We start from the raw sequence: 11,583 nt of genomic DNA, 5'->3' as shown, positions 1-11,583 counted from the left end.
CATGATTTTATCCATTATGTCCTAGACATAAGCTTATAATTGAATCTAGAACTTCACTTTCAACTAGTTACTCATGGTGTATCTTTTCATAGTGTTATTAAAAATGAAATTGAATAAATAACTACATTTCAAAAAATGTCACCTATCAGTTTGAATTGCTGAAAAAAATTATTTCAACTGAGGGGTTTTTTTTTATTATTATTATTACAAGACAATCCCTGTAATTACTGAATGTTAACGAACATAAACTCTTCCTGGAGAAAACTGTTATTTCTATGTAACGAAACTTTGCTCAAGTAAGCAGAGAAGAGCTATAAGAGATTAATATAAAATAAACATTATAGAAAGTTAATATTTAAAAGGCACACAAATGCTTCAAACACATACAGTTTCAAATCTTTATTGTTTTAAAATTCTACATGTCTTTTACAATTACAATAATTTGTTACTTAAATGACTCTTGTATGGTTAATGTACAATGAGTTTTTTCCTGAAACTCAACCATGAAATACAATTTCATCAATATGATTTTTCTAAATAGATTAATACAAGATTTCTGGTTTGTCAGGAAGAACGAGTGCTTCACTTTGAACAAACAGCACAGGTTTCTTCCCTTCAGAATCTGTGTGATCAATCCATTGAAAGTGCTTTTGAAGATTGCAGATCTAACTGTGACTGATTTCCAAAATCAGTCCATCAAATTACAAGGGTTTTTTGTCATTTTTTTTCTTTTTTTTTTTCTTTCTTTTTTTTTTTTTTAATAACATTAAAGAGCATTTTCATGTAATGAAACAAGTTGCAGTAGTTATTTTTATTCATCTACTGAGGCAAACTCATGTTGAAGAAAAATTATATGATTATCTGCATGCAATGAACACTCCTCTTTAAATAGTTGATGAATTTTACACATATAAAGAATCTGTTAAAGAGTGCAAGTACTTTGATAATGATTTCACAAAAGGACATATGCTGGTAATAATGGTAACTAACACTTAACACCTAAATACAAGCTAATGTATATTTAACAGGCAATAAACATGGCTGACAAACCATGTTGCATGTGGTTGCCCTTTGAGAAAATGAACGCATTTGGTCCACACTCCTAAAGTTATCAGGGTAAAAAACGAACAGAGACTTTGACGCAACTCTTGTTTCTAAAACATGACCTGTTAAAAAGTAAAAGCAGTACATCAGTGAAGTATCTTGTCACATGAACTCAGTATAAAAACATGGCCTGGTATTCGGAGCGATGAATGAGCACTGAAGGACAAGTCAAAAAAGAATGGAGACAGAACGGACTGAAATTCTGTTGTGTTATACTTTCTTGTTCCATGGTACTGCTTTTACTCTGTAGAATTTTGTACCCAGAGGAACTTTAAATCTGTTTTGAGCCTATAAAAATCAAAAAGAAAAACAAAACAAATCAGAAATGTGATCAGAAGACCATTCCCCTGATTAATATATTTTCAAGCAAAAATAGACTCTAAGTCAATATCCCTCCAAGATTGCCATGCTCAAGAGAGTCTGGCAAAGTTTCTCCAGACTTCCTCATCCTAAATGATTTCTATATCTGGGCCTTCAATGATGACTTATTGTTTCCCCTTATGCATAAAGGTACCACAATTTTTCTAGGAATCAAAGCAAACTTTAGTAATTGCAGTCACTGAAACATGATTGCATGGGGTTATCAGAAATGCTCAGAAGGATCCAGAGAAAGCAAAGTTTTCTTGCACAGGCAGTTTTCCCAGGGGCAATCCTACTCAAGACACTTGCTCTTTTTTCTGCTTCCCCTTCTCTCGCTATTCACTGACTTGAAGAATAGAGCTGGAATGGCAGAACCTTGGACAATTTTCATCCTGAAGAACTCTCATTTATTACTCTAATATTTTTTAAAAAAGAATCTGATTTTCTTCTCTAATTTAAATCAGATTATATTTCTACTCCTATTTCCTTACCTTTTTGGCCTGGCAATATTCCTTCTCCATCACTTTTCCCAGCACCCAAGGTCTCCTAGACGCACCTGAAGCTTAAGAGACAACATATCTATTATTATGGATACTCAACTACAGGTAACACTATTTCATTTGAAAATAAGAAAAAACAAAAGCAAATCAAAACTCTACGGCTTCACTTAAAGTCAACCCAACTTGATCTTTGGGTCTGATTTAAGATAATTATTTCTTGATGTATTTCAATGGATTGAAAGCCTCCACACAAAATTTTCAACTTGTATAAATTTCTATAACAGTAAGGAAACGTTTATTTCTCTTCTAGTCTACAAAACAGTATCTATTTTACTTGCTTTGTTCTTCTCAAAGCATCAATGATCATAGTATGGATAAAGCATCAAAAACAGACTGAAGGAACAGCTCAAATATGCTGTGTATAATCAGTACTCTTCTAAGCATGACTATGAAAAAACTACCTCATGATAAGAACATAGATCACTTGAATCAGAGTCTGAAATTTTATTCTTACTCTTAAAAATGAATGTCATTTTCAATAATTGTCTTAGTTTCAGCACAGACAAAACTATTTTCTTCAGAGTGGTTGGTATGATGTTATGTTTTGGTTCTAGAAGAAAAATTTGGTAACACATCAGTACTTATAGTTACAGTTAAGCAATGCTGTACAGAGCCAACGCTGTTCAGTTTCTCAGCTCATGCTTCCTCACTGGGAGGAAGCAGAATAAGGACAGCTGACTTAAACCTGCCAAAGGGATATTCCCTACCATATAACACCATGTAATAGGGGAGTTCTGAAAGCGGTGCGAGTTCATCATCTCTTCAGCTACCCAGGAGAGATGCTGAGTACTGGTCAGGGAACATCTCTTGTTATATACACACACACATACCTTTGTCATAACTATTATCCTTTTCTCTACATTAGTAAATAGTTTTATCTCAAACCACGAGTTCTGCTTTATTTTTTTTTTTCCACTCAATTGGAAGCGAGAGGGGGGGATGTGACTGAACATCTGGTGCTTAGCCATTGGCCAGGTTAAACCACAACAATAAGGAAGCAGATTCCATTCTGCTTCAGACTTCTACAGTTGTGTGTGAAGTATGTCAAGTATTCATACCTGACCTGAAACCTCAGTAACTAACATTTAAATCAGAAAATACAGTTAAACAGGCAAGGGGGGAAGCAAATGCACCACCAAATTCAGCAGCATCATAAGCAGAACATACAGAAATTATTCCCTGAAAAATAATGAGTCCTGATAAACACAAGTGGATACGATGAAAAAAATTTATCAGCAAAAATATTGCTTGCAAATCCCTCTACACTAAAGTTAGAATTTAATTTCTGACATGTATTTAGATTTCTAAATTCCATATACAAATAGAACAATTTTTATCGAAAGACAATCTTTAAAGAATATCATAAAAACAGGTACTGAAATAAGAACTGAGCATGCATAGTTTGGAAAGAAATGTTACGAGTTTTGTGTTTGTTGTTGCCAAAGGAGTCACTACAAATATAAACCTACATAAAAATAGGCCAGTGACATACACAATCGTACATCATAATTCCTGATTCTGAACAGTTAGGAACCTATTCACAACAGGAATGTTTTCCATAGAAAATAAAACTGGAGAACCTGCTCTATGAGGTAAGGCTAAAGCAGTCATGTCTTTTCATCCTAGAGAACAAACAGCTTGGAAGAATCTCATCATGGCATTCCAGAACTAAAGGGGCAGATGCAAAGAGGACAGAGGATCTCTTCACAAGCAGCTATGTAAGGAAGACAATGTGCAACAGGTACAAACTGCACTTAGGCTCAGAAGCTTCTGGAACTTTTTTTAATAGTGAGAAGGATCATTTACTCAGGGATGTTGTATAACTCCCCATCGTTGGAGGTGTTCAAGATGTAATTGGACAAGGTGCTAGATAATCTTATCCAGGTTCTGTTTTCCTACAAAAAGGTTAGAACTGATGATTTTCTGAGGTCCATTCTAACTTGTGCTGTTCCAAGATTTTATGTTTACATATATGGGCTGTGGATGAAATTGAATTTATTAAAGCTTACTTGAAAGACACAGATATTTTCTCCTATTTTCCACAACTAGATCTAAAATATTCTGTACTGAATATCATTTAATATTAAATATCAAAAGCTACAAAGATAGCTAATAGCTATCTGTATTACATGCTTTTTATTTTTACCACAGATGTTTTCAGAATATCATTTACTATCAGAATATCATCATAAAGTGTTAACTTGCAAGAAGATGAAGTAATAGAAAGTAATCTGACACTTACCACACTCACCTGGTTTGAGGTCCAGTGCAGCAAGAGATTCTGAGTGCAAGAAATACAAGGTTGGACTAACAGTAAATAATACGTAGTTGTCATGTCTTTCGTCTAAGATTATAAGAACCAAATCGCCAACCTGGAAACTAAAGAAATTAAGGAATTTAGCTAAAAAAGCATGAAAGTTTAAGACAACGTAAATTACACAAAATGTATTTCCACATGTTGCCCAGGATGACACTTCTGTACAAAATTTTCTGCTTGTCAACATGTTTTCCTATATCCATACTCCATTTTATTTATTTATTTATTTATTGCCACTAAAACAACTGACAATCTTGCTTTAAAACACAAAGAGGAATATCTAACAGAACACTAAGGTCTACTGATACTGATTTTTATTCACCAATACTAATAATGATGATCATCATACCACAGTACTACGACAGTAAATTACAACCGTAGTTGATTTGATCACAAAAATACATCAAAGCATTTAAGTATCTAATCTTGAAATTTTAAGCACAAGGGAGGGATGGAATATTTGTCAGAGTTCTATCAAAAGGTTAAAAACAAAAAAACACTTTGGTAACTGACTTTACATAAAAAGGTTTTGTTCAATAACTGACGTGAACTACTGAGATTATCTGTACATCGTTTTATCACAAAGAAAGAAAGAACTGCGACACTCTTTAATTGTGTAGTTATTAATGACAGCATGGTCACCTATTCATAAGGAAATTGTTAAGTACTTACTCTCTAATTGCTATTTTTTCAGAATGTCTTGAGGATACTGATGACATGCTCTGGGACATCTGTATTAAACAAAGCAAAAAAGAAAAGCTATAAAGAACTGGCAAGCTACGATGAAGTGTTAATTTAAGTTAAATGTACGGTTAAGATAAATTCCTTGTTATAGATTTCAAACCTTGCCTGTTCTTGCAGATCAGTTCACCTAAGAAAACTGCATACGTTTCTTCAGTTTTGATATCAACTCGAAGCCCATTCATAGATTACTTTCTTCACATCAAACTACCACTTTTTAACTTTAAGAAAATTAGTTCAGACTGAACGCAGCCCAAAATAAAAAGTTCTTGACTTTTAATGACCCTTTTATAAGTTTCCTTTATGTATTCCAACTCCACAAGATCCTTTTATTTTATTTTTTAGTAAGTTGTTCAACAGCTTGGCCTGGAAGGGTCCTTAAAGTCCATCCAGTTCCAACCGTGATCTGTGAGCAGGGCTGAGCCCCACAAACTCAGACACAGGCTGCCCAGGGCTGTCCCCATCCAGGTTGGCCCTGAACACCTCCAGGGATGGAGTACCCACAGCTTCTCAAGGCAGCCTGTGCCAATGCCTCACCATCCTCTAAGTAGATATATATTTTTGTAACATCTAACCTATATTTCCCCTCTTTATTATAGCAATTCCTTCCTGTTCTACTACTATTAGACAGTGTAAGTTGTTTCCCCTCCTGTTTTTAAGTACTGAAAGGCCAAGATGAGGTCTCCCAGGAGCCTCCTCGAGGCTGAGCAAGCCTAACTCCCTCAGCTTTTCTTCACAGGAGAGCTGCTCCAGCCCTCTGATCATCTTCATCTTCTCCTCTGGGCCTGCAACAACTTCACCCAAGAACTGAGGTACCAGTTTCTAGTAAATTACTAGATACCATTTATCACTTTAAGGAAATGGGAGATATCCATGGCCAGTCCAACCAGGACACTGCTGAGAGAAACAACTGATTCCCATACACAAAGTAATTTATTTTTTTAAGCTTAAGGTTGAGAACTGTTAGCAAGGCTAAGTTGTAGTTAAACAAATAGAGAAGTATTCATAGCTCATGAATTACAATAACTGTCAGCATCTTCATTGTTCTTCCTTAGGCACTGACTTCAGTGTTAAAAATGATGACTTAAGTATTTTCAGTAGCTAAGCAGAACTGAAGTTTCACACTTGACAAAAATACAAGCGCAAGTTAAAGGGCCTCAGAATATTCTGGACTCTTTATTAGGATAATTATATCTTTGGCTTGTAACTTAGAAATACTTTTTTAAATCAGAAAAGTGACAGACAATAAGCACTGATTTTAATATGTCACATCCATACTCTGAAAATTGAAGAAACCTTCAAAATGCTAACTTCAAGAAAGAGTTTCCCCAAAATAATCTCTAAGTTCGCTAGTGCTCCTTATATATAGTCATATATGCAATCTTATAAACTGACTTTCAACTGACTTCTAGAAAGACCTGAGCCACAGTGCCACTGGAATTTACTCCTCTCACATCTGGACGGTCTGTGCTCTTTTGGAAGAGGTCTCTCCAGCCTTGTTCATTGTTCACATAAGAAAACTGTTAAATTGAGATAACTCTAAAAGATTATCAGATCACCAATTTGCCATTGCATTAAAACCATGTTTGCAAATTTTAACAAATTTAACATTTGTGGGTTGTTTTGTTTTGTTTTTTCATTTTTAAGGCACTTAAAACATGTTACACACTTACCAATCTTTGATTTAATCTCTTATTCTCCTCTTCTTTCAACTGCAAAGTCTGAGAGAAAAACTTACATAATTAGTTAATTAATACAACTTATGCAGTATAAACATCTTAAATAGTGTTAATATGCCCAGAGATAAAATTCTTGCACAACACACAAACTTGCTGTAGTTTTAAAATAGAATCAAAATATAATTCAAAGATCTATACAAAGTTTGAAGGACAGTAATCACCACTGCTACACCAAGCAGAGAAAATTAATTTATACGTATTTGTAGCTGCCAGATACAAACCATGACAAATTCTTTGCAAACAAGACAGAATCAAACATTCAAGTGCTAACAGTTAGAAACATTCAGTCACTTGCATTATATGGTTCAATATTCAATTTCTCCTGCTAATCTCAGACTTAAATCTAAGAGAATTGTTCTGCCCTGATAAGGACTGAAACTCAAGTTTCAACTTTGAGTAGTCATGAAGAAGGCAACTAGAATGGAGTTAATTATGACTGGATTGTTAGAATGACTAGAGTCTTAAGGATTTCATTGTAACTACTGAGGATTCATAACTTTCCACCAGTAAGAGAAAACTTACTTTATCAAACATGTTCCATTATTCAATGTACAATGAACTGCAGAATGGCCTAGGTTGAAAAGGACCACAATGGTCATCTAGCTTCAACCCCCCTGCTATATGCAGGGCAGCCAGCCATCAGACCAGGCTACCCAGAGCCACATCCAGCCTGAAAGCTAGACATGAAATAGAAATTGTAACAGAAGTGAAAATTAAATTATTTTTTTGTTGTTATTATTTTTTGTTGTTGTTGTGTTTTTTTGTTAGTGGTTGTTTTTTTTTTTGGGTGGGTGGGGGGGGGGTGAGGTGGAAGCAGGAGCACCTAGGTATAAGCTTAAAATCCCAGCCTGCACATTAAATAAATACTTAACGTAAGGGCACAACAGAAGCTTAATAATACTGGTAATATAGGAACACTCAAAACAGGTGTAATTTTGCTTTTTTACTTAAAGCAAAATCATCAAGGCTATAATGCATCTCAGTCAGAATTAATATGATTGAAGTTTAAGATATCTGTTTCTCAAAGAAACAAGTAAATCTTCATTGCTGACCAACTGGTTCAGATACTTTGATTTGAAAAAGTTGCATATTTTTCTCCCCAGTAAAGAATTCCTTAGATTAATGACCTGTCGCTTATAAAAGTATTACAACTGATGCATTTATACTGACGTTCATATAAGGTGAACTGAACTAGACCTAGTATAAATAGAGTGCACTAATACCCATTTTGAACAGTTTCATTTACACTGAAATTAGTACAACCAAAGCCCAAAGATGCTATATTGCATCAGAGTACATAGCATTATTTACAATAACTAGCTACAACATTTAATCCCACAATCTACTCACTCTTTCTAACAACATGATTCTCTGTTTTTCTTCAGACATGTGGATATTTTCACTAAAATAGAAAGAAGAAAACAGATACGTTAAAAGTAGTTCCCCTCCCACACACACAAAAATGCTTTTTCTTTCCTCTGTTATCTGCTAGCACAATATCTGTTGTTTCCTCTGCTATCTGCTAGCAGGATAGAGAGCTTACCTTGGAATTCACAGAATACTTTGGATCCTAGCATTCTATCATATGTAGACAAGGCATATATTCAACGAAAGGAAAGGATCAGGAAAGTAGAAAGTAAGAGGGAAGAGAAAAACAAAAATAAAATGCAGAAAGGTACCTTAAGAATCTGGACTGACAGAATCTTATTTATTAAAAATAGCTTTCTTTTTCAACTCAGTGAATTTTCACACTCTGATAAATAATTACGAAGTTGCATAGAGCCATTTCTGTATATTTTGCACTATTTTCAAAATGTTAGTATGAAAACTACAGATCTAAGGCCTTTGGCAGCTATCCTCTGATACTGCAGTTGAGCTTTACAATTCAGGATGCATTTCAGATCTAAGGCCTTTGGCAGCTATCCTCTGATACTGCAGTTCAGCTTTACAATTCAGGATGCATTTCAGTTAGCAAATGGTGCTCTGCTGTCAGAGTCCCCAGAATTATAGCTGTTGTCAAGAAGGTGGCTCATGACATCATAAAGCCATGGTGGTCTGACTCTATGAATGTTCTATGACAACAAAAACATGTCTGGGCAAGGGAAGGCCTGAGAGCTGCTCATTAGTAGGATTCCACAGGGCTATATTTTTGAACTAGTTGTCTTGACGAACAACATTACAGATGCCAATAAAGATCTAGAAGTTATATTAAGTACATTCGTGGACAATGATCAACTGGAAGGAGCGTTGACTCCCTTGAACGCAGAGAGTCCTTGCACCAAGATCTTGATAAATCTGAAGGTGGCCACCATGAAGAAGACCAAGTGCTGGGATCTGCACCTGGGATGGAGCAGACCATGATTAAAAGTTTTGGAGCGCAGCTCCAATAAAGGGATCTGGGGGTTCTGGTTGGCAGTAAGTTCAACCCGAGTCAGCAGTGTTTCCGGGCAGCAAAAGGGCCAAGTTTATTGTGGGGTGCATCAGGCCTAGAACTGCCAGCCAGGCAAGAGGAGAGGTAGTGCTGTGAGCAGTTTGGGTGCCACAATATAGGAAGGACATAAAACTACCACAGAGCATCCAAAGGATGGTTACAAGATGGGAAAAGGTCTGGAGAACAGGAATACAGAATATAGTGAAGCTGATCACTGCAACAGAACTTTATAGAGTCCTGTTTGAGCGCTTAAATCAATTCAGTATTTCAAACATAGCTACCCACAGCTATCTATTGACTAGCTTCTGCAAATTGTGATAAACAGTGAAACGTGAACAATATTTTCTGAAAGCTATTCCAATCTGTTATAATGCCAGTGTACAACAGAACCAGACACTAAAGGATCAATTTTATGTTCTTAAAAGTAAACCTTCCATGCAAGTTGCTTGCCCTTGGTATTTCCCCTCAAGTAAGGATTTAAAACATTGCAGAATTGTTCTTAGTCCTATTACTACCTTCTAATAAGCGTGTTTTTTTTAATTCAGAGGATTTGGTCTCATTTCTATTAAGCGCTTCCCCACTCACTAAGAAACATAATTATGCTATCTACACCAGTCACATAAACAAGCAATCACAAATTTTTCTGTGTTTTATATGAGAATCAGCCACTGTTCAAAAGATATCCTAATAGCACAACCACCTAGCTCACCCTAGGACCCATCAAAACTGCTCTTCTCCCACTTTCCTTATTTTTTTCACATATGTAGACATATTTCTTCAGCTGTTAATCAAGTTTCACTTTGAAGCTGCCTACTTCTATGTTATGAAAACCAAGCATTTCTGTCAATTGGGATGCCACAATTGTGTGTATGCTATAGGAAGAATAATTTTAGCAAGAATGTCAAAGGTAGAGGGAGTGTTAAATAAGCTCATTTGTACCCCAGAACATCCAACAGCACACATCTAAAACAGTGAGTATGCTCTGTCTATTCCTACTGCAATGCCCCATACTTACTGCACAGCCATCATACTCGTTTCCATGGTGGAGTCCATCCTCCCTTCAAGTGCAATGTCAGAAGCCAATCTCTCCGTATCAGTGGGAACATCAGCTGCACAGGCTCCACAAGCTTCTGAGGTTGCTGCTAAGTAGGTTGATGGAGAGAGATTACTACTTCTCAGCTTACTGACTTCTTCTTCAAGCTTTTTCTTTTCTTCAAGTAAACGAGCTCGATCTTCAGAAAGTGTTTCAATCAAATCTGTGACACAAGTAAGTAACAACTGCTGTAATAACAGCATGATTAAGGAGTGAAACCAAACAAGCAAATGGAATTATCCTATTAGAAAAAGACAAAGTTCCACAGAAGTTAGCTTACCCTTATCTTTTTCTTGCTGCTGTGTTAGCATTTTTAATTTGTCACTAAGATCATTAATTATATTTTCTTTCTTCATTTTTTCTCTTGCTAGAACAGTGTTAAAGTTGGTCTGAAAACAGAAAGGAGTACTACTGAAACATAAAATGCACATCATAAACAAAATGCAAATGACAAAACTAAGGGAAGTACAGAAGGTATTACATGTGTTTCTCTAGTTTATAATTAAATAAGGAAACAAGCTTGTTCAAACACTTTTAAACATATTGCTGGATAGTTTGTATTGAGGATTCTCTTTAACAGCCCTTTTCCTCATATCACATCACTCCCACATTCATTACATGTCATATGATTCTAAACAAGCCATCATTAAAAGAATATTAACTTTTTAACACATTTTATAATGCAATTTGCAGACTACAGTCACAGGGGTTTTTTGTTTGTTTTTTGTTTTTTATTAAAAAGCTATTTTGGGAATCAAATAGGCTACTAAGACAAAGCTACAATGCATCAATATATGTAATACGAAATACAAATGTAATTATAAATAGAACAATATACTAGAATCTGCATTAAAATAGCTTTCAAATTTTGCACTATTTCCTTGCTGAAGAATTTATTAATGAAGAAGTTATACAGGAATCATGGTGAATTATCTTGAATTACTTCACATAAAGAACAGCACTATATGCTTTTGTATCAGTCTGACAGATCTTTTTACTTATTGAATCCTTATATTAAACATTACGCACTCACCATTACAACTTCTGAGGTTAGGGAGATGAAACAGACAAAATCTATGAACTGTCTATCAAAAGGATATTTTAAGCTACAATTTCACTTCTTCAGGGAATTTAAGAGCCAGGCATGATCTTGACTAGCTTTAGATTCTCTATGCCTATAAACATGCCTATTCACCTGCCTTAAACCACGAGCTACTTGAACAATTATAAACTTTACA

The 11,583-nt window shown here is 35.2% G+C and overlaps 1 protein-coding gene across 11 annotated transcripts in view; it reads right to left on the bottom strand.

Annotated features, from left to right (window-relative positions):
- Positions 1-384: 384 nt before the first annotated feature.
- Positions 385-11,583, bottom strand: part of RB1CC1 (RB1 inducible coiled-coil 1) — a 67,795-nt gene continuing 56,596 nt past the window's right edge. For 8 of the 11 annotated variants that reach the window (XM_085537377.1, XM_015855605.3, XM_085537378.1 and 5 more), the window contains 8 exons: positions 10,626-10,734; positions 10,268-10,508; positions 8,172-8,223; positions 6,756-6,803; positions 5,014-5,072; positions 4,267-4,403; positions 1,956-2,026; positions 385-1,392 (listed from right to left, as the gene is read on the bottom strand). In XM_085537377.1, the coding sequence (XP_085393503.1) occupies positions 1,315-1,392; positions 1,956-2,026; positions 4,267-4,403; positions 5,014-5,072; positions 6,756-6,803; positions 8,172-8,223; positions 10,268-10,508; positions 10,626-10,734 (795 nt within the window). In that variant the 3' untranslated portion in view covers positions 385-1,314. Of the gene's footprint in view, positions 1,393-1,955; positions 2,027-4,266; positions 4,404-5,013; positions 5,073-6,755; positions 6,804-8,171; positions 8,224-10,267; positions 10,509-10,625; positions 10,754-11,583 lie in introns of those variants that run through there. The other 3 variants (XM_015855607.2, XR_014942539.1, XR_014942538.1) reach the window with 3 other exon arrangements.

The sequence above is a fragment of the Coturnix japonica genome, chromosome 2 (assembly GCF_054131305.1).
Source record: "Coturnix japonica strain WE chromosome 2, WE-NBRP24, whole genome shotgun sequence".
Classification (NCBI taxonomy): Eukaryota; Metazoa; Chordata; class Aves; order Galliformes; family Phasianidae; genus Coturnix; species Coturnix japonica.
This window is presented reverse-complemented; position numbering and strand designations above follow the sequence as displayed.